The sequence below is a fragment of the Leptonotus elevatus genome, chromosome 5 (genome assembly GCF_054856555.1).
Source record: "Leptonotus elevatus isolate MCC_2025b chromosome 5, RoL_Lele_1.0, whole genome shotgun sequence".
NCBI lineage: Eukaryota > Metazoa > Chordata > Actinopteri > Syngnathiformes > Syngnathidae > Leptonotus > Leptonotus elevatus.
The window spans coordinates 17,254,006-17,273,789 of record NC_141243.1 but is presented as its reverse complement, the minus strand read 5'-3'; the positions used below and the strand labels follow the sequence as shown (position 1 = coordinate 17,273,789).

Here is a 19,784-nt window from a genome sequence, read left to right as displayed (position 1 = left end):
AAATAGGGGCTCTGGTGGGTAATGCCAGGGGGGTCAGAACCACCTGTGTATATACACATGCAAGAATTATCTGAAGATCTGTGTGATATTTTTAAAGTTTTTTGTTGCTTTTGTGAATTTTACAAAGGCAAAGAACAAATACTTGGAAATGGCAAAAAAAATTAGCGAGTATGGTGTTAAGAAGTATAAGTTATGGATGGCTGACACCGAACGCAACTTGCCATTGTTATTGAGAAAACCTGTCTTGATCATAATTTCGAAGGAAACCCAGCGAGAGATCGTATGTATTGGCTTGATTCTATTTTCTCCCCAAAACGGGCCAAATTGTACAGATTTCCCCTGAATTGTTTTCTTCCTTTCTAATTTTAAGGCCGTCCCAGCCAAACCTGACGTCAAGGGACAGAGAGATAGGCGATACCGTGTTAACTTTCCGCCAGAGATCATGACAATAATTGCAGAGACCAAAAACCTGAGTTCAATGTCCTTCTCCATGCCCGAGGTAGCTCGAAACGTGACTCTACAGGAGGCCAACTTCATAAGGTAGACAGTCACCAAGGACAGGAACACCCCACAAAAACATAAACCGCTATAACCTCTGCATTCCGCATTGGATTTAGGTACAATGATGAACTGCACAAGCTTATCAACCGCTACAACTCTACAATTGATAGTCTGAGTGATGCAAAGATCGCCATGTTGTCTCAAAACATCAAAAAGGTAGAAACAGTGTTATTTCCAGGATGCAAAAGACTGAACTGGAACTCCTTGGGTATGATGCTAAAATGTTGCTATGATTTCATCCATGTGAATTGTCAGTGGGATGAGACTACTGATTGTATGTTTAAATTTAGCAATTTCAGATTTCATCAATAATGGCTACCCAGAGCTCTCAAAGTTTGAGACCGTTGTCAGTCAAATACAGAACAACGAGCTTGATATTGAAACTAAGTTGCAATCCATAATGACGGCAGATCTCTTGAAATGTCCAGCGCCAGATAAGACAGAACTTTTACCAAGTATGTTAAATAAAAACATGTTTTAATAAAATGTTATCAGTCATAGGGATTTCAGTCGTACACTTTTTTTTCTCTCCAGGTATCAGGGAGTTTTATGAATGTATGGATCGAGAACGGATCAAGACAGTAAATTTATTGAGAAGCAAATATGCTGACATTGGACCTGTCATCTGTAAGGTGGAACGCTTGATCATGGAAACAAACACTGGCAAGTGCAACAGTATGTCAAGTTATTATGCAGCCTGGGAACGCAAGGTGCACAGTTCTCTCATTAACATGGTGGTGAGGTAATATCCAGTGAGCTGTAACAAATATACCGATTATTGAACAAGAGTATGACAGGTCCCTGATTATTTCTAATAAACGTTCTGTTGATTGTCTTGTTTAGGAACATCAAGGCTTTCAATGTTGTGCTGACGGGGAACACACCTCTCTTCCGTGTTGATGCCATCCTTTCCCCACCCAAAATTTTGTTGCAGCCCAAGACCAATGAGGTCTCCCGGACACTTATACAATGTATCAGAGAGTGTGTCGAGAGCACCAAAGTAAGACCATTTTTTCCTCTTCTCTGATCCACTGCATATTTTAGGTCAGTGGTTCTTAACCTGGGTTTGATTGAACCCCAGGGGTTTGGTGAGTCAGTCTCAAGGGTTCAGCGGAGGTTAAGACACACACCCGGCTCATATTATTCATGATGATACGCTACACTTGTCCATCATTGGTTGCAGGTGATCACGCTACATTACCTGGCCTATCGGTGCGACAGGGCATTTGGTGCCCTGGTCTCAGTAGTTGACTTGTGACATGATAAATGGTAAATGGACTGCTTTTTATATAGAGCTTTAAATATATTAAATATGGTGCCCAAAGTGCTTTACAATATAAGCTTCACATTCACCCAGTGCCCATGCCCAGTTTGCTTGCTAGAAGGGCAAATGGATATTTATTACATGATGTCTCAACACGTGGTGAAATGATGTGGTAAGAATAGGAGAGAGACACGTTGAGCTGCTGTCGTCATCTCAAGAAGAAATGTTTATTTTTCCTCTGCTCGAATGCTACTCCATGCCACCAGTGCTACTGCGCCTCCTAGTGGATGAATGTGGAATAGCAACATAGAAGCGGAAACTGCTGTACCTTCGATTGAAACATAAAATGGCCTCTGTTTTTGTCCACTTAATTCTTCTAGTTCAGCCTGTCTAATTTCTACATACAGCTCATTTCAATTATTCTTATGCAATATGATTTCACATGTATAATGGAACGTAAGGTGTTCGACAGGGTCCAGTTCTGGAACCTCTGCTGATTTCATTGTATCTGCTCACCTCTGGGTTCCATCTCTGTAAATATAGAGATGAGTTGAGTGATGGGAGTCATGAAACTGGTGGGTTTCAGTACTTCCAACAAGGTTAAGAACCACTGTTTTAGGCTTTGTAATAATGACTGTGTGACTTGATCCATCTCCGCGTTTGTGTTCCAGGAATTTGTGCGTTGGATGAGTGGAACCTGCATTGAGTGCCCACCACAACAAATAGATGGTGATGACTTTGTGACTTTTAACTTCTTTGAGGAAGTGTGTCATCATCCTCAAATTAATGAAAGTGCCCTTGCTGTGTCCCAAATTATTCAGCAGTTGATGCTTTCTGTAGACCAGTACCTTGTCCACTGGAAACAGTACCAGCCCCTATGGGAAAAGAACAATGCCACAGTCTGTGAAAAGTTTGCTGATAAAAACCCATCATGCGTTATGTATGATCAGACACTGTTGTTCTATGCTCAAATAAATCAGAGGGTGGTACTGGAGTCTCTTTTTAAGAATATACACATAATTCAATTAAACCTGGAGCCACTGGCCCGCACAGTGCAGGAGACTGCAGAGTCCTGGATCAGTTCACTGGGGAGTTTGCTCAACAAATCAGCCAAAGAAGAACTCTACAACTTGAAAGAAGAACTCATGGTAATGTGTGTTCGCTGAATATGACTCATTTGATTAACTTTGTTACCTATAATAGGTCAAGTTCTTATCTTATGTTGTGTGTTCATCAGCAACTCTCAGAGAAGCTTAAAGAGACTCCTGACACTTTTGAGAACTTGAAGAGTGTTCTTGGGACGATCTCAGACATTAGAGACATGTCTTTAAATGTGAAACTCAGCATCACGGATATTCAGGAAAGATACAGAACACTGGCTATGTATAAAGTGCCGGTAATGTAGTTATAAATCTTACACATTATCAATATTTTAAATTTTGCATTTCCTGAGTCTGATTGATCCCTATGTGTAGGTTGCAGAGGAGGAAAAGGAACTATTAGAAAATATTAACCAGATATGGAGTGACCTGTTTGTAGAATCCAAACGAGTGGATCGGAGTTTAACAAATGTCAAGATGACATTTAAAGAGGTTAGAGCCTACTGCGATTACTTTCACTTCAATCACTAGCAAATGTACATTTGTCCTTACAATTCTATTGGCTCTCTGCTCCACACAAAGACTACCAAGGGGATGACTGAAGAGTTTCAACAGAATTTGTCCATCTTTGTTGCGAGCTTCAACATGGATGGCCCTGGAGCTGTTGGGGAGGATCTAGATCAAGGTATTTGAAAGCACGTCCGTAATCAGCACAATAATAGTTTGAGTATTCTTCAAGAACATTGCATTAGTCACTATTTTCTTCTTACAGGCCTATCAAGAATGGAACAATATGAAGTAGAGCTTGCCAAGGCAGTGGAGGGACGACAGGACCTCGCTAATGCTGAGAAGCTGTTGGACCTTCCCATCACTGTGTATCCAGAGATTGTCAGCATACAAAAAGACATGAATGGCTTCAGGCTAATTTATGACATCTATCAGGACCAAAAGGTCTGATTTAATGACTTTCTTTTTTTAAAACTTTGATAACACTCAAAATTCAGGGGACCTTATACATTAGTCTGTTAATCCTGATTTTGTTTCACAGGCTGCAAAGAACAAATGGTCTCAGACCTTATGGGCGGACTTAAATATCCAAGTGCTCCAGGACGGTAGTGAAGGATTTATCAAAGATTTGAAAAAGTTGCCCAAAGATGTGCGATCACTACCTATAGCTGGCATCTTAGAGGGCAGAATGAAGCAATTCAGAGATTCGCTTCCTCTCCTGTTGGACCTTAAGAATGAAGCCCTCAGAGAAAGGTGAGTGTGCAAGTGGCCCCTAATTTTGAGCAAGGTGATGACAGCTATGCATATTTTATTTTTTCATTTCATTTATGCTGATAATGCTGAAGGGGAGTTAGCTCAGCCATGGTAGCTACTTCTAGCCATCAGTTCTTTGCCACTTATTCTGAGTGTGGTCATAGTAGCAGCACACTGAACAGAATACATTTTTTATTTACCCTTGGGGTTCTTTTTATTTTTTTCAGGCGCATAAGCCACATTAGCTGATTCCTCTTATTGTGAATTAGCAAAAATTCAACTTCTGCTAGATTTCCAAATGTGTTAACCCTCTGAAAGTTATGGTCAGCCTCCATGTGAGGGACAGCATTTTCAGCTCATTCTAATATCCATGTATCCATGATCTCATTCTGTCTTTTTCAAAATGTCCTTCGCCATAATGGAGTGTCATTGATAAAAAGGACTGTTAAGGGAAAATATTTACATTCTCATTTCCCAGGAATATTTTGGCGTTACTCACTGATTCCTGCTTTGACAGAGTGTAATTTGGGACTCACTCAGGGTTTGTTCCACCGCTAGATAATATATACACCAATCGTCCAATTGAGGTTTACCAGAACCTGTTTGTGGTCATCCAAGAGAATTTCCCCATGTCCTCACTCTTGCATGTTCGGGCTTCACCAACTCTTACCACCCTTTTCTGCTATTCAATGCTCAGCTATCTCAAAATGACTCTTTTCACCTATCAATAATTTGTTTCATATGTTCTATTACCAAATAGGCCAATGATTATCATTAGACTCAAACACCAGGGTCACACGAGAACGGGTATTTCTGAACAGAGGGGGATATTCACGGTATCTTTGTCATAGTACAACTCAACAATTGACATTCTGTTTCCTGTTATGTCAACAATCTGATCTTCATGATTTGGTTGTTTGAAAATGTTCTTGCTTTTCTCTCACATTCTTTATACAGTATTGTTATGATATGCGACCTCAAAGCGTTTAAGGAGCAACTCAAAGTGTTTATTCCAGTAATATGGACACAACAATTAAAAAGGTGGGGAAAAAAAGTGCAAATACATAGGGAACAAAAAGCTTCACCAACCGGGTAGGAAACAAACTAACTAATAGGAAACTATGGTGCAAGGCAAAAGCAAACAAAGCGCCACAACAAAAGACGAGGGAAACCCTTGGCTTCCGGTGATTGGAAGAGAGAGCAAGGAGGGGTGCCAGGAATAACTTAAGCAGAGTTTCCAAATGTATCACTGGGGCAAGACAGAATACGCGACTGCAATCAGCTCTAAGTAAAGGAAGTTGAGTACTGATCTGGTGTCTTCCTGGTGTAAGTCCCAGCCAGGTGCGCGCCTTCTTGCTCACCCACAGTCAACAGATGGAAAAATATAACAAAACTCAAACGGAACATGACATATGACATGCACACAATCAGAGGGAATTAAAAATCACAAAACTAATTCAAATATTTCTTCTAACAGACACTGGAAGGACTTGATGGATCGAACTGGTACAAGCTTTGAGATGAACACGACCACCTTCACGCTAGAGAACATGTTTGCAATGGAGCTTCACAAATATGCCGATGTCATAGGTGACATTGTTTCTTCGGCTTCGAAAGAGCTTGGTATTGAAAAGGTAGGCCCTTGAAATTATAGGAAGATTTTTTTTTTTTAAGTGAATGATTCTCTATAAATAATATTTGTGTTGCAGGGTGTGAAGGAGGTGGTAGAAACATGGGGAACCATGCTATTCAGTATAATATCGTACAGTAAAGGTGGCCATCAACAGTGTGCTGTCTTGGGTGTAGTGGATGAGATCCTGTTGATTGTGGACAATGATGCCATGAATTTGCAGAGCATGGCTGGGAGCCGTTTTGTTGGACCGTTCCTAAACACCATTCAACAATGGGAGAAAGACCTGTCTCTTATCAGCGAGACTATCGAGGTCAGCCTCAATCTCTCACAAAATTTTAAGCTGAATTTGACAAATTAATTAAAAATATTTGATACAGGTTTGGTTGCTGGTACAACGGAAATGGATGTACTTGGAGAGCATATTCATTGGCGGTGATATTTCCTCACAGCTACCAGAGGAAGCCAAAAAATTTGACATCATTGACAAAAAGTTTAAAGATGTGAGTGTTGCGTTGTCCAAAACATAAATCCAGTTAATGACTGAATTGTTAATGATGTACAATTCATTTGTGTGCGTGTGTAGATAATGAATGATGCACAGGCCAACCCAAACATCAAGCGTTGTTGCGTGATTCCTAACCGGCTAATGGACCTGCAGACCCTTAGTGAGAACCTAGAGAGGTGTCAGAAGAGTCTCAACGACTACCTCGATTCTAAGCGAGATGCATTCCCACGCTTCTTCTTCATCTCTGATGATGAACTGCTCAGCATTTTGGGGAGTAGTGACCATGACTGTGTGCAGGAACATATGATAAAGGTAAGAGAAGACAGACATTTTCCTTCAACGTATCACTGAAACTGCACTCTTATAGCCGGTATTGTTTCTTAAAGGGGAAGTCAACCCAAAAATGTTTTTAAAAAATGAAGTTAATATGTTTTATGAAACCCCACTAGTCTAAATACGGCATTTTGGTTAATATTTCATTAGTGGATTATGAGTTAAGAAGCAAAATCCATCCGTTTTTATCAATATCAGAAGGCGGCCATTTTGTCACTTGCTGTCGAGTTATAATGACATCACAGTTACTCAGGTCTCACGTAACAACCAATCACAACCCAGCTTCACAAAACATTCCATCTTATTCCACAAGATGTACGATAACATCGCATCCCTCCGGTTTGACTCGGAGAGCAGTGGAGAGACATCAGCAGGAGCTATGGTATCTGCTGAGGGGGAAGTGATGGACTTTCAAAAGCCCGTCCAAATCAAAGGAAGGGTGGAGGAATGGATGACAGGAGTCTTACATGAGATGAGGAGAACTAATCGACTCATCACTAAGGAAGCAATCTTTCGCTACTGTGAAGACAGAGGCAGGTGTGTGTAGATTGGAACCTTGTTTATCTCCATGAGTAAAAATCTTTCTCACCATGAATCTCCTTGTCGCTCAGGGTGGACTGGATGTTGCTGTTCCAGGGCATGGTGGTACTGGCTACAAATCAAGTATGGTGGACATGGGAGGTGGAGGATATTTTTTGCAACTTGAAAAAAGGAGATAAATATGCTCTAAAGAACTATGCGACGAAAATGCATGCGCAAATTGATGAGTTGGTAACACGTTCAACACAGCCTATGAAGAAAAATGACAGACGAAAGATCAACACTGTCCTTATCATTGATGTGCATGCAAGAGACATTGTAGACAACTTTGTCTTGAACAGGTACAGCTCACATCAATTTGGGCCCTGCTACTATCAACTATGTATAATCGTTTGCATTTACATGTAAAGGCAAACTTGATCCCCTCTGCAGTATAACGGATGCAAAGGAGTTTGAGTGGGAAAGCCAGTTAAGATTCTACTGGGTCCAAGACGATGACAATCTTGTTGTGCGTCAGTGCAGTGCAACCTTTAGTTACGGTTACGAATACATGGGGCTGAATGGTCGATTGGTTATAACTCCTCTCACAGACCGGATCTACCTCACGATCACACAGGTTTGTGAATCCCGACAACACTTCAAACAAGCAAGCAAGTTTGAACTGGTTGATGTGGGCATGTATTTGTTGTGAAGGCTCTCTCCATGTTCCTGGGTGGTGCTCCTGCTGGACCAGCTGGTACTGGAAAGACAGAGTCCACCAAAGATCTGGCCAAAGCTTTGGGCCTGCTCTGTGTGGTTACCAACTGTGGTGAAGGCATGGACTACATGGTAGCTAATCTGGCAATCTGTAGCAATGATTGTATTGCCTTGATGCATCTAATTGCACCCAATCATTACAACGTTATTTTGAGCATTTTCTAAATCTTTATCTTCCATGTGCAGGCTGTGGGGAAAATCCTCTCTGGCCTGGCCCAATGTGGAGCCTGGGGCTGCTTTGACGAATTCAACCGTATTGATGCCTCAGTCCTTTCAGTTATCTCTTCCCAAATCCAAACCATCCGCAATGCTCTCATTCTGCACCTTAAAATATTTAATGTCAGTATTTGAAATGCTATATTGTCATAGTTATTTTCTGTTCACAATTATTGTCTTGTCATACCCTAGCTAATATCATTTTGTACATTAGTTTGAAGGTCATGAGATTACTCTTGATAGCCGAATTGGGATCTTCATCACCATGAATCCAGGCTATGCTGGACGCACGGAGCTGCCCGAATCAGTCAAAGCTCTCTTCAGGCCTGTGGTGGTGATTGTGCCTGACTTGCAACAAATTTGTGAGATCATGCTCTTTTCCGAGGGGTTCCTAATGGCCAAGGTGAGAAATGTACCCTAATTTCTGTCCAACTATTTACATTTATATCTCGACAACTTAACACTCCAAAACATTCACTTATACATTTGTTTCTCAAGAGCAGAATGAAAACTTTTGTCCGCTTTTGTTTTGCTCAGGTCCTTGCAAAAAAAATGACTGTGCTCTATAAGTTGGCTCGAGAGCAGCTGTCCAAGCAGTCTCATTATGACTTTGGCCTGCGAGCTTTGAAATCTGTCCTCGTAATGGCAGGAGAACTGAAGAGAGACTCACCAGACATCACTGAAGTACACTCATCATGTCATTTATCATTAAAAGGGAAATCAAGGAAAATGTATTTACAAAATGTACTATGTGCCCCCATTAGTCTGAACATTCGGGTATTCTGATTAATATTGTATTGTGGAATATGAAATAAGCAGCAAAATCTCCACGTCTTTATCCATCTCAGACTAAACCCCAGAAAACAGGTGAGCCGTGATTGGACATTATCTGAGCCCTTAGGCCAGGAGCTACCAATTTCAGTCCTCACGGGCCCCTATCCTGCATGTTTTATACATTTCCACTCGTCCAACACACCTGATTCAAATGATCAACGAAATTATTTCTGAAGAATGTATGTTTTACATGGCAACTTCCTCGAGAGGGTTACATAAAATAATTGTATTTTGTTTTCCTTGATTTCTGCATTTTATACAGTGGCCACTGGTCATTTTATGCAACAGCAGCTTTTTAAGAGCTTCCCACCTTTCTCTGTAGGATGTTGTATTGATGCGAGCCCTGAGGGATATGAATCTTCCCAAGTTTATATTTGAGGACGTACCTCTGTTCCTCGGGCTGATCTCAGACCTGTTTCCAGGGCTGCAATGCCCTCGTGTTCGCTATCCCAACTTCAATGATGCTGTTGAAGAAAACCTGCAAGAAAATAAATGCATCTTGCTGCCTATCCAGGTTCATGTTATTCATAAGTAAATCTTCTGTAACCGTGTCCACACTTAATGTCGTCTATTGTTTCAGGTAGATAAAGTGGTGCAAATGTATGAAACAATGATGACACGACACACAACTATGATAGTGGGCCCAACAGGTGGAGGGAAATCGGTTGTAATCAGCACATTATGTCAAGCTCAAACCAAGTGCGTGTTATGTCAGATATTTCAAACTTCTGTCAGGTTTCTTTCTTGCATACATGTGATACAGTCATCAATATCTCACCACCAGATTGGGATTTCACACCAAATTATATCCTCTGAATCCGAAAGCTGTGAGTGTCATTGAACTGTATGGTATTCTGGACCCTGACACTCGAGACTGGACTGATGGGATCTTATCCAACATCTTCCGTGACATCAACAGGCCTACTGACAAACAAGAAAGGAGGTAAAACTAGAACATTGGATGGACATTAGGGAATACAGTACATCACATGAAATGGCACATCTAACGTACCAGTACTACTATAAGTGTTGATCTGAATGATATTTTAATTTAGTGCACTATAAACCTATGAACTCACAGATATATCCTGTTTGATGGCGATGTGGATGCTCTGTGGGTTGAGAACATGAATTCGGTAATGGACGACAACAAGCTCCTTACTCTGGCTAATGGAGAACGAATTCGTTTACAAGGTCACTGTGCCATGCTGTTTGAGGTTTGTATGAATTTATTGCAGTCATGAGCTACATACATGAGCTATATTTTAATAACGTTTTAATAATTGCAGGTTGGTGATCTGCAGTATGCTTCCCCTGCGACCGTCTCCCGCTGTGGAATGGTTTATGTGGACCCCAAAAATCTGCGATACACCCCATACTGGCATAAGTGGTTGACAAGCAGACCCGTTAAGGTAGAGCATCCTCATTTTATTGGAAAAGTGCTATTCACTCTTTGTCATCTTTTAACTTTTTTTTTTCTTTTTTTAAGGAACAAGAAGAACTTGATAAACTTTTTGAAAAGTACGTGCACGTCTTGATTGACATGATTGTGGAAGGTATTGTTGATGGGAAACAAGGGCAGAAACTGAAAACTGTTGTCCCTCAGACTGATCTAAATATGGTAGGATGTGTGATGCTTTCTCCTGAATTCTTCGTTGCTTAATTTATGCAAGAAAGCTGACAGTGATTCAAACTGTGTTGGTGATATGTTCAGGTGTCCCAGCTCTGCATGACCCTTGATGCCCTCCTTGAAACTGAGAATGAAAGTGCTGATGTGTTGGAGTGTTATTTCCTGGAAGCTCTGTACTGCTCTCTTGGGGCAACATTGGTGGATGATGGAAGAGAGAAATTTGATTTTTTAACCAAAAGGACTTCTTCCTTAACCACTGTGTCTGATGAAAAAAAAATGGCTGGACCTGGGGAGCTCCCAGGTAAATGACAAATTTTGACTGCATGCTGCTGCTTTCATATTTGTTATTTATATAAAGTTGCACTAAGAATAAGGGCTTATTAGGGCTTAGAAGATAGTACTGTGAATTCATTATTATTAAATATAATGAAAGCATAATTGTGATTGGAAAAAAAAATATATGAGTTGGTTCCAGTGTGTTTTAATAGCTATCATTCATTCTTACAGGGCAGCAGCCAACACTATACGATTTCCATTTTGATGATAGGAAGCAGAAGTGGGTTCCCTGGACTTCCCTGGTCTCCAAATACAACCACAACCTTGAAATGAAGTTTGTTGATATTCTAGGTAAGGGTTCACTCTGGGTTAATTGTTGAGGATAAGGCAAGTATGGCAATTACAAATGTATATACCTGTAGTAGGGTTGTCAGGTGATTACACTTTTTAAATCATAATTAATCGCATGACTTCAATAGTAAACTCTGTTCTAAATGTACAATACAATGTACAATAAAATAACTGTTTCTAAGTTTCATACTCTTGTTAACAAAAAAGTGGAAAAAATGGTAAATAGAAATATGGCTGCATCTTTTAGTCGTTGATACAGTAATTTCATAATAATTCATAAAATTGAGTTAAAATTAAAAATATGTACTCTACTGTAAAAAACGAGTGTGATGTTGATTTGTGTTGGTCATATTTCTGCCACTAGATGGCATAATTGCATTTGTAAGCCGTTGGTGACAGCTCAGTGCATTTTTCTTTTCCTATTAAGAGCTATCGAATAATTAACATGAAGTAACTTGTGAAATTCTGCACATTTTTAAAATTGTAAACTACAACTTGACCCCAGTCTCCACAAATATATGCATTATTATTAAATTTACTACTGCTGAGTTTTGACGTGGACGTGTCTGCTGCGTGGCGACAGGAATTCCCCCAGTACAGGCTTTCCATATAAGGAGGCGGTCATTAGTCGCGCGTTTAGAACAATTTGCGGCGTTAAAGTAACTTTAAATTAACGCACTAATTTTGACACCCCTAGTACAGTTTTACTCATATTTCCACCATATGCAACAGTTAAGATCACCATAGTTCTTCTCACTCTGCCCAATCCGCTCATTCCAGTTTGTGAAATAAAAATTCTCTCAATCGATCCACAGACGGTCTTTCTTCGTTTGTTATTTTCCCCTAAACGGGTACTCCAAAGAATAAGGTCCTGAAAAATTCGATGTTGTGGGTCGGATATTCTAGAAATCTTTACAGTAGAAACAAAACCCCAGAATTAATGTTTTGATATTTTGGGCTTCTTACTTCTCTAATATGTCACCTTTGTCACAGTCCCAACTGTGGACACAACGAGAACCAGCTGGATATTGGAACAGATGGTGAAGATAAAGAGGTCTGTGCTTTTGGTTGGAGACTCTGGAACCTCCAAAACAGCGACCATTAGTAACTTTCTGAAACACCTCGGTGGAGATTCAAATGTGAGTGAAATATTCTGGCAGGTTTGATTTCATTCATTTCTGTGGCTGTTATTGATGTTTTTGTTTGCCACCAGATTACTTTGACCATCAACCTTTCATCCAGGACAACATCAATGGACCTCCAGAGGAACCTGGAGGCCAACGTAGAGAAAAGAACCAAAGAGATTTACGGACCTCCAATGGGCAAAAGACTGCTGGTCTATATAGATGACATGAATATGCCAAAGGTATCGACGATCTACTTTGACCACAGTGTTTGAAGTGAATGTCTGTTTATTGGACATATTGTTCCTTCCTGTCCAGGTGGATAGTTATGGCACACAGCAACCAATTGCACTGCTGAAGCTCTTACTGGACCGAGGAGGCATCTATGACCGAGGGAAGGAGCTCACCTACAAAACCCTCAAAGACCTTGGCTTCGTTGCTGCCATGGGGAAGGCAGGAGGTGGGAGGAACGAGGTGGATACCCGCTTTGTTTCACTCTTCAGTGTCTTCAGTATCCCTTTCCCTGCTGTCGAGTCTCTCCACCTGATCTATGCCTCCATTATTAAAGGCCACACCAAAGTAAATATATTTTCATAAAGGCTATTGCTGGTATCAATGCACCTCATGTCATGTGTAATTCATTTGATTGACTATTTTAGAACTTTGAGGATGCGGTACAGAAGGTTTGTGATAAAGTCACCGCCTGCACTCTGGATCTGTACAACAGCCTTGTCAAAGACCTGCCACCTACTCCGGCAAAGTTCCACTACATCTTTAACTTGCGAGACTTATCGAGGGTTTACAATGGCCTGACCCTCACTCAGCCTGAAAGGTCTGCCTAAGCCAATGAATTCTCTCGACAAATGCATTGTGTTGTGGTGTGTTCCACATTATGTGTGTACTTAATGTTTGCTTGAACTTATTTCACGATAACAGATTTTCGACAGTCAATATATTTGTACGGGTTTGGCGAAATGAGTGTCTGAGGATTTTCCATGACAGACTCATTGATGAAAAAGACAAAAATCTGGTAAATTTGAACCATACTCATTTTATTCACCACATTCATCTGAATTATATGTATGACTATGAATTTGTCTATATTTAAAATGTAATATTTATATCAAACCTTATAACAACAGGTTCAAGGCCTTATAAAGAACTTAGTCGAAGAGCATTTCAAGGCATTTGTAGATGATGTTATGAGAGACCCAGTTCTTTTTGGAGACTACAGGACAGCCCTAAGTGAGACGGAGCCAAGAGTATATGAGGACTTACACGACTTTGATACTACTAAAACTCTGTTTCAGGTATGATGACAACATCACTCAAGAAGTGACGAAAGTTGAAAGACTTTGACAGACCCGTTTTGCTTTCTGCAGGATCTTCTCGAGGAATACAATGACAGACAGTCGAGGATGAATTTGGTACTGTTTGATGATGCCCTGGAACATTTGACTCGCGTTCACCGCATCATCCGCATTGATCGAGGTCATGCTCTGCTTGTGGGTGTGGGAGGCTCCGGCAAGCAGTCCATCACCAAGCTTGCTGCCTTCACTGCTGACTGTGAGGTTGTAAAAACTTTTATTTGTTAAAATTACAATCTCGTGACATGTTGATTTTGAATAATTGCTAAAGTAAAAATATAATAAATAAATAAAAGTAAATACCGACCCATGTCCAAAAATTTGAATATCTTGGAAAATTTGAATAATTTCCATAATTGTATTCAAAAATTTAAACTTTCATTGATTATAGATTCAGGGCCCACAATTTAAACAATTGAAAGTATTAATTTGTTGCTTTTTACATACTTTGGGTTTTGAAAATACCATCCATCCATCCTTTTTCCCCCTGCAAAAATACTGAGAAGTATAGGACAAAAACCCTCTAAAAGTAAATTCAAACTGGCGGACTTCCTGTTAGGTTTAGCAAATGGCTCCAAAAGATGTTGACTGTTACCTATGCCTCCCAGTTTTTGTAAATCTAGTTGAAACGTACAACTGAGAATGCTCGGATAAAGCCAGTCAGACTTCGCAGGCCCAAACAACTAGAGGGAGTTTCCTGGTAACATCTGACAGCGTCCCCTATCAGAAGGAGTTTCAACTCCCACCTCTGGCAGAACATCCTGAGGGGGGCGTCGTTCAGTCTGAATGGGCAATTGTTCCATGCCTGTTGTGGTAGATGACTATGGAAAATTATCCTATTATCACCAAGCCCAAGATGGATGGATGAATGGATGGGCCTTTCAAGTTCTAAATGTTGTCTTTTTTCCATTAATCCCTCAGATTTTTGAGATAACGCTCAGCAGAGGATATTGCGAGTCAACCCTTCGTGATGACTTGAAAATGCTGTATTTGAAACTTGGCATTGAAAATAAGAAGACCGTGTTTCTCTTCACTGATGCTCATGTTGCCGAGGAAGGTTTTTTGGAACTCATCAATAACATGCTTACGTCAGGTTGGACATACCGTAACTCCTAATGTCCTGGTTAATACTAGATTTTCTTGTTTGATGAAAGAAGTGACCTGTTGTCCTGTGATCATGCTGCCTTCTGATAGGTATTGTTCCCGCATTGTTTCCTGATGATGAGAAAGAACAGGTTCTCAACCAAACTCGTGAAGAGGCCCTCAGAATGGGATCCGGTCCTTCTAAAGACAGTGTGTGGCAGTATTTTGTCAATAAAAGTGCCAGCAACCTACACATTGTTTTAGGCATGTCTCCTGTGGGAGATACACTGAGAACACGCTGCAGAAACTTTCCAGGTAAAATGGGGCAAGTAAATAGAATTGATATCTTTTTTAATATGCTGTGAAAGTTTTTATCACAATTTATCACTTGTTCTGAATCTTTTACAGGACTGATGAACAACACTGTTATAGATTGGTTCTTGCCATGGCCTCCGCAGGCTCTACTTGCGGTCGCTGAGTCATTCCTTGGTTGGTATTGTACACATTTATAGCGTAGTTAACTAATTTCATGCCAATATGATTTGTAGATGCATTATTTTTTTGTTTCTTTCTATCAGAGACCAAATCAGGCACATCAGTTACGTTACAGCCCGAAAAATTTATTCTGTATCATGTTCATATTGAATCGACGTGCTCAAAGTAAATGAGCACAACCCAAGAGATTTTTAGAAAAGCATGAGTTTCCTTTCAGATTTAATATTTCTGACAAAATAGACAATTTTTTTTCCCCCAAGAAATGCATTGAATGGTGAAATTTTACAAAAATTAGGACACACTAATGTATAGCTACCAATGCTTACTTTTAGTTAAGCGGAGTCTAATTATGAAGATTCAGAAAATTTTTCTTGTGGTCACAGAGAGATTGGTTAAAAACAAATTGTCAAAGGAAGTGCTCTCATTCATGTTGAGCACTGCATCGACATATGCATCAGTCTTATTATTGAGATTATTCTTGAGATTAACTCATTCACTGCCATTGACGGCTATTGACGTAAAAAATTAATTTCAACTATTTCTATTAGTTTACCATTTTCCCCCCACTTTTGTTAACAAGAGTATGAAAACCTAGAAATGTTTTTCATTGTACATTTAAAACAGATATAAAATGTATGATTAATCATGAGTTAACGATTGAAGTGTTGCGATTAATTACAATAAAAAAATTTAATCGCCTGACGCGATTCAAAAAAAGAAGAAAAGATTATTAAAAATTAGGAGCGTCAGGCGATTAAATTTTTTCATCGGAATTAATTGCATGACTTCATGAGTTAACTCATGATTAATCACAAATTTTATATCGTTCTAAATGTACAATAAAAAAATTCTAGGTTTTCATACTACTCATACAAAAGTGGAAACATTTTTAAACTAATAGAAATAGTTCAAATGAATATTTGATGTCTATAACTGTCAATGGCAGAGAGCTTCACTGTCAGTCTAGCATCTCTCCCTTCTAAATTGCCATCCCGCTAATAGCATTCTCATTACCCCACACACAAATTCAAGGGAATTCCGATGAGCTGTTCAATTTTCCTAACCACCTCAAGAGTTAGATATCAAATTGAACCCAAACAAAGAATGTTCAGTTGGAGAATCAGAAATGGAACGCAGAGATTTGGAACACAATAAAACTTGCTTGTATGTAATGTATTATTGACTTTGTAGGCGATTGTGAGAGTCCATAACAGTAGATGGTAGATGGTGGCTGAATACTTGAGCAATGGCTTCATTGTACATGATCTTATTCTACGTGTAATGTTGTGCTTTTGTCAATTGTGCAGGTGAAAGCGAAATGATTCCTCAGCAACACGCGCCAGCTGTTATCGAGCATGTCTGCATGGTCCATAAATCTGTTGGCGACTACAGCATTCTGTTCCTGCAAAAACTTAGACGTTCTAACTATGTCACACCAAAGAACTACTTGGACTTCATTAGCACATATTCTAGCCTTTTGCGGGAAAAGGACCAGTCTATTCTGGGTACGAGGATGGGAAATAATGGAATAATTCAAATGTGGAAAGGTGACAGTAAGTGATGTTTTTCAGGTCAGTGCAAACATCTTGAAGGGGGGTTGGATAAGTTGAAGGAAGCTAGTGTCCAACTGGATGAGCTGAACATCAAACTAGCAGAGCAGAAGGTGGTTCTTGCTGAAAAGTCTGCAGCCTGCGAGACCATGCTGATAGAGATTGCCTCAAACACCACTGTGGGTCAGTGAAATGCTGCAAAACTAGTACTGTTACAGTTGAAAAACAGCAAACTACTGTACTGCTAGTTTCTTAAAATCTTGTAGTAAATGCAATCTCTTCCTTCTAGCCGAGGAGAAAAAGACACTGGCAGAAGACAAAGCCAAAGAGATTGAAGAGCAAAACAAAGTGATTGCTGTTGAAAAATTAGAAGCAGAAACCTCCCTGACTGAAGCTCTGCCACAATTAGAAGCAGCTCGCATTGCCTTACAAGACCTTGATAAATCTGATGTCACTGAGATCAGGTAAACTCAGGATGACTTGTCCAAATAAACCGGTCAACGCTCATTCTAAAGCAGGGGTGAACAAACTTTTTCGTTTGAGGGCCACATACAGAAAAATGGAAGGATGCAAGGGCCAATTTAAAATTATTCCATTTTAATTTGTTAAGCATGCTAAAATCAATCAAGCAAGTAATGTATGTTTCTAGTTAATTAGATAATTTGCTACGTAACATCTTTCTGTTGAAATTAAGGCAATTAGTTAAGGAATTTTCGAGACTTCGGGTGGCCAAAGGCTCTGTATCCCACTAGACTAGATACACCCCTGCACTGAACGGCAGCCGGAGCCCATCTACCCCCCCTCAAAAAAACGATTATAAGTTGTTGTAAGATTTAAAACACTTACTTGAGGATCAATAATGCAAAATTTTCATAAATGGAACCTTGGCACAAAACATAAAGTCAAATAAACTTTTTTCCTCATAAATAAATATTCATTAATTATTTATTATTCACTAGTGTTTTGAAGAGAAATTAACTTATTTTAGTCATATTTGTAATGTATATTTCCACATGTAGAAAAGCTTTACCGTATATAAACCAATTTATTAGTGGTGGTGGCCCCTATTTTTTGACACCCACCCTTCATTTCTGTTTTTGTTGGCCATGTCAAATGTCATTTTTAGTATATGCCGCAGGCCACTGAAATTAGACCCCGCAAACGGACCCCGGGCCATAGTTTGGACACCACTGTTCTAAAGCATAACACATCTTGCCCCCTACTTATTTTCTGTTGCTTCTTCGTTTAGATCCTTTGCAAAGCCACCCAAACAGGTGCAGGTGGTGTGTGAGTGTATCCTGGTGCTGTGTAAAAAAAAGGAAATTAGCTGGCAAGCTGCTAAGGCAATGATGTCAGATCCTGGCTTTCTGCGTTCATTGATGGAGATGGACTGTGATGCTATCGGTGCCAACCAGGTCAAGACTGTCAGGGGTAGGTCAATTTCCTGATCAATTAGGCTGCAATAATATATAAAAAAATATATTCTTGTATATAATGGCAAACGTATGCTGTTTGCTGCAGTGATTTCCTTGAGCGCTCTGCTTCATAGGCTTCCTGAAGAACCTTGGGACCACCCTTGAAGAAATGCAAGCCATCAGCAAAGCGGGTTCAGGAATGTTCAAATTTGTGGAGGCTGTCGTTGGATACTGTGAAGTTGCCAGAGAGATAAAGCCCAAAAGGGACAAAGTAAGGTCCAGCTAGTAAAGAGAATTATGTTCACAGAAAGAACAGTAACCTAACTCGTTACTTTGCAGGTGGCCCGTCTCGAAAGAAATTTCTTTCAGAGTAAAAAGGAGCTGGAGCTCATTCAAAGTGAGCTCAGTGATATCCAGAGAGAGCTGAAGGCACTTGGGGACAAATATCAAACTGCTATTGCGGAGAAACAGAAACTGCAAGAGGAGGCTGAGCTTATGGAGAGAAGACTAATAGCTGCTGACAAACTTATCTCAGGCTTGAGCTCTGAGAATGTGAGGTGAGATCACAATTTGAATGCTAAACAGCACTCGAAAGAGATGAATATTTGTTTTGTTTTTTAATTCTTTTTTGTTTCTGTTTCCAGGTGGACACAAGATTTAGAGGGGTTGAAGCAGCGACGTGTGCGTCTGCTCGGAGACTGCCTACTCGCTGCCGCCTTCCTGAGCTACGAGGGAGCCTTCAGTTGGGACTTCAGGAATGAGATGGTGTACCAAACGTGGGTTGACAACGTGACGGAGAAAGGAATCCCCTTGAGCCAGCCTTTTAAAGTGGACAACTTACTAACAGATGAGGTTGAAATCAGCAGGTGAGAAGGCACTAACATGGTTGGAATGAACAACATATTTTTGTCTTCATTTTGGCTGGACATCCCATTGTTCACTTGTGAATTTACAGGTGGGGGTCAGAGGGCTTACCCCCTGACGAACTCTCAGTTCAGAATGGAATCCTCACAACAAGAGGCAGCCGTTTCCCCATGTGTATCGACCCTCAACAGCAAGCCCTCAACTGGATTAAGAAGAAGGAGGCAAGCAATAACCTCAAGGTAAATCCTGTATTACGTGTTGCATTGTTGCTGTTTTTCAGAATAGCTACTTTGCACAGAATCAGAGAAAACAAAAATGATGACAGTCCAACTTCCTTTTGTCTACAGATTTCCTCTTTCAATGATCCAGACTTCCTGAAACATCTTGAGATGGCCATTAAATATGGATTCCCGTTCCTATTCCAAGATGTAGATGAGTACATTGACCCTGTGATTGACAATGTCCTGGAGAAGAATTTGAAAGGAGCAGAAGGCAGGCAGGTTGTCATGCTAGGTGACAAAGAGGTGGACTTTGATCCCAACTTCAGACTTTACCTCAACACCAAACTGGGGAACCCCAAATTTTCTCCATCTGTGTTTGGAAAGGCTATGGTTATCAATTATACTG

The 19,784-nt window shown here is 40.2% G+C and overlaps 1 protein-coding gene across 3 annotated transcripts in view; it reads left to right on the top strand.

The window, feature by feature from the left end:
* The window catches only part of LOC147173974 (dynein axonemal heavy chain 10-like), a 30,303-nt gene that overhangs the window by 4,790 nt on the left and 5,729 nt on the right, over positions 1 to 19,784 (top strand). The window contains exons 10-59 of one of the 3 annotated variants that reach the window (XM_086076883.1): positions 128 to 280; positions 371 to 540; positions 618 to 769; positions 852 to 1,016; positions 1,096 to 1,303; positions 1,405 to 1,561; positions 2,497 to 2,973; positions 3,063 to 3,221; positions 3,301 to 3,417; positions 3,508 to 3,610; positions 3,698 to 3,876; positions 3,974 to 4,185; positions 5,663 to 5,819; positions 5,895 to 6,128; positions 6,196 to 6,318; positions 6,402 to 6,635; positions 6,970 to 7,193; positions 7,268 to 7,537; positions 7,629 to 7,812; positions 7,890 to 8,024; positions 8,139 to 8,291; positions 8,383 to 8,571; positions 8,706 to 8,852; positions 9,325 to 9,516; positions 9,583 to 9,701; positions 9,787 to 9,945; positions 10,084 to 10,219; positions 10,292 to 10,414; positions 10,492 to 10,623; positions 10,717 to 10,933; positions 11,140 to 11,259; positions 12,253 to 12,398; positions 12,473 to 12,625; positions 12,702 to 12,962; positions 13,043 to 13,215; positions 13,320 to 13,413; positions 13,526 to 13,693; positions 13,766 to 13,954; positions 14,672 to 14,843; positions 14,945 to 15,148; positions 15,242 to 15,322; positions 16,636 to 16,833; positions 16,900 to 17,061; positions 17,168 to 17,342; positions 18,128 to 18,309; positions 18,428 to 18,564; positions 18,633 to 18,850; positions 18,938 to 19,159; positions 19,249 to 19,396; positions 19,505 to 19,784. In XM_086076883.1, the coding sequence (XP_085933009.1) occupies positions 128 to 280; positions 371 to 540; positions 618 to 769; positions 852 to 1,016; positions 1,096 to 1,303; positions 1,405 to 1,561; positions 2,497 to 2,973; positions 3,063 to 3,221; positions 3,301 to 3,417; positions 3,508 to 3,610; positions 3,698 to 3,876; positions 3,974 to 4,185; positions 5,663 to 5,819; positions 5,895 to 6,128; positions 6,196 to 6,318; positions 6,402 to 6,635; positions 6,970 to 7,193; positions 7,268 to 7,537; positions 7,629 to 7,812; positions 7,890 to 8,024; positions 8,139 to 8,291; positions 8,383 to 8,571; positions 8,706 to 8,852; positions 9,325 to 9,516; positions 9,583 to 9,701; positions 9,787 to 9,945; positions 10,084 to 10,219; positions 10,292 to 10,414; positions 10,492 to 10,623; positions 10,717 to 10,933; positions 11,140 to 11,259; positions 12,253 to 12,398; positions 12,473 to 12,625; positions 12,702 to 12,962; positions 13,043 to 13,215; positions 13,320 to 13,413; positions 13,526 to 13,693; positions 13,766 to 13,954; positions 14,672 to 14,843; positions 14,945 to 15,148; positions 15,242 to 15,322; positions 16,636 to 16,833; positions 16,900 to 17,061; positions 17,168 to 17,342; positions 18,128 to 18,309; positions 18,428 to 18,564; positions 18,633 to 18,850; positions 18,938 to 19,159; positions 19,249 to 19,396; positions 19,505 to 19,784 (8,863 nt within the window). The remainder of the gene's footprint in view (positions 1 to 127; positions 281 to 370; positions 541 to 617; positions 770 to 851; positions 1,017 to 1,095; positions 1,304 to 1,404; positions 1,562 to 2,496; positions 2,974 to 3,062; positions 3,222 to 3,300; positions 3,418 to 3,507; positions 3,611 to 3,697; positions 3,877 to 3,973; positions 4,186 to 5,662; positions 5,820 to 5,894; positions 6,129 to 6,195; positions 6,319 to 6,401; positions 6,636 to 6,969; positions 7,194 to 7,267; positions 7,538 to 7,628; positions 7,813 to 7,889; positions 8,025 to 8,138; positions 8,292 to 8,382; positions 8,572 to 8,705; positions 8,853 to 9,324; positions 9,517 to 9,582; positions 9,702 to 9,786; positions 9,946 to 10,083; positions 10,220 to 10,291; positions 10,415 to 10,491; positions 10,624 to 10,716; positions 10,934 to 11,139; positions 11,260 to 12,252; positions 12,399 to 12,472; positions 12,626 to 12,701; positions 12,963 to 13,042; positions 13,216 to 13,319; positions 13,414 to 13,525; positions 13,694 to 13,765; positions 13,955 to 14,671; positions 14,844 to 14,944; positions 15,149 to 15,241; positions 15,323 to 16,635; positions 16,834 to 16,899; positions 17,062 to 17,167; positions 17,343 to 18,127; positions 18,310 to 18,427; positions 18,565 to 18,632; positions 18,851 to 18,937; positions 19,160 to 19,248; positions 19,397 to 19,504) is intronic. The other 2 variants (XM_086076885.1, XM_086076884.1) reach the window with 2 other exon arrangements.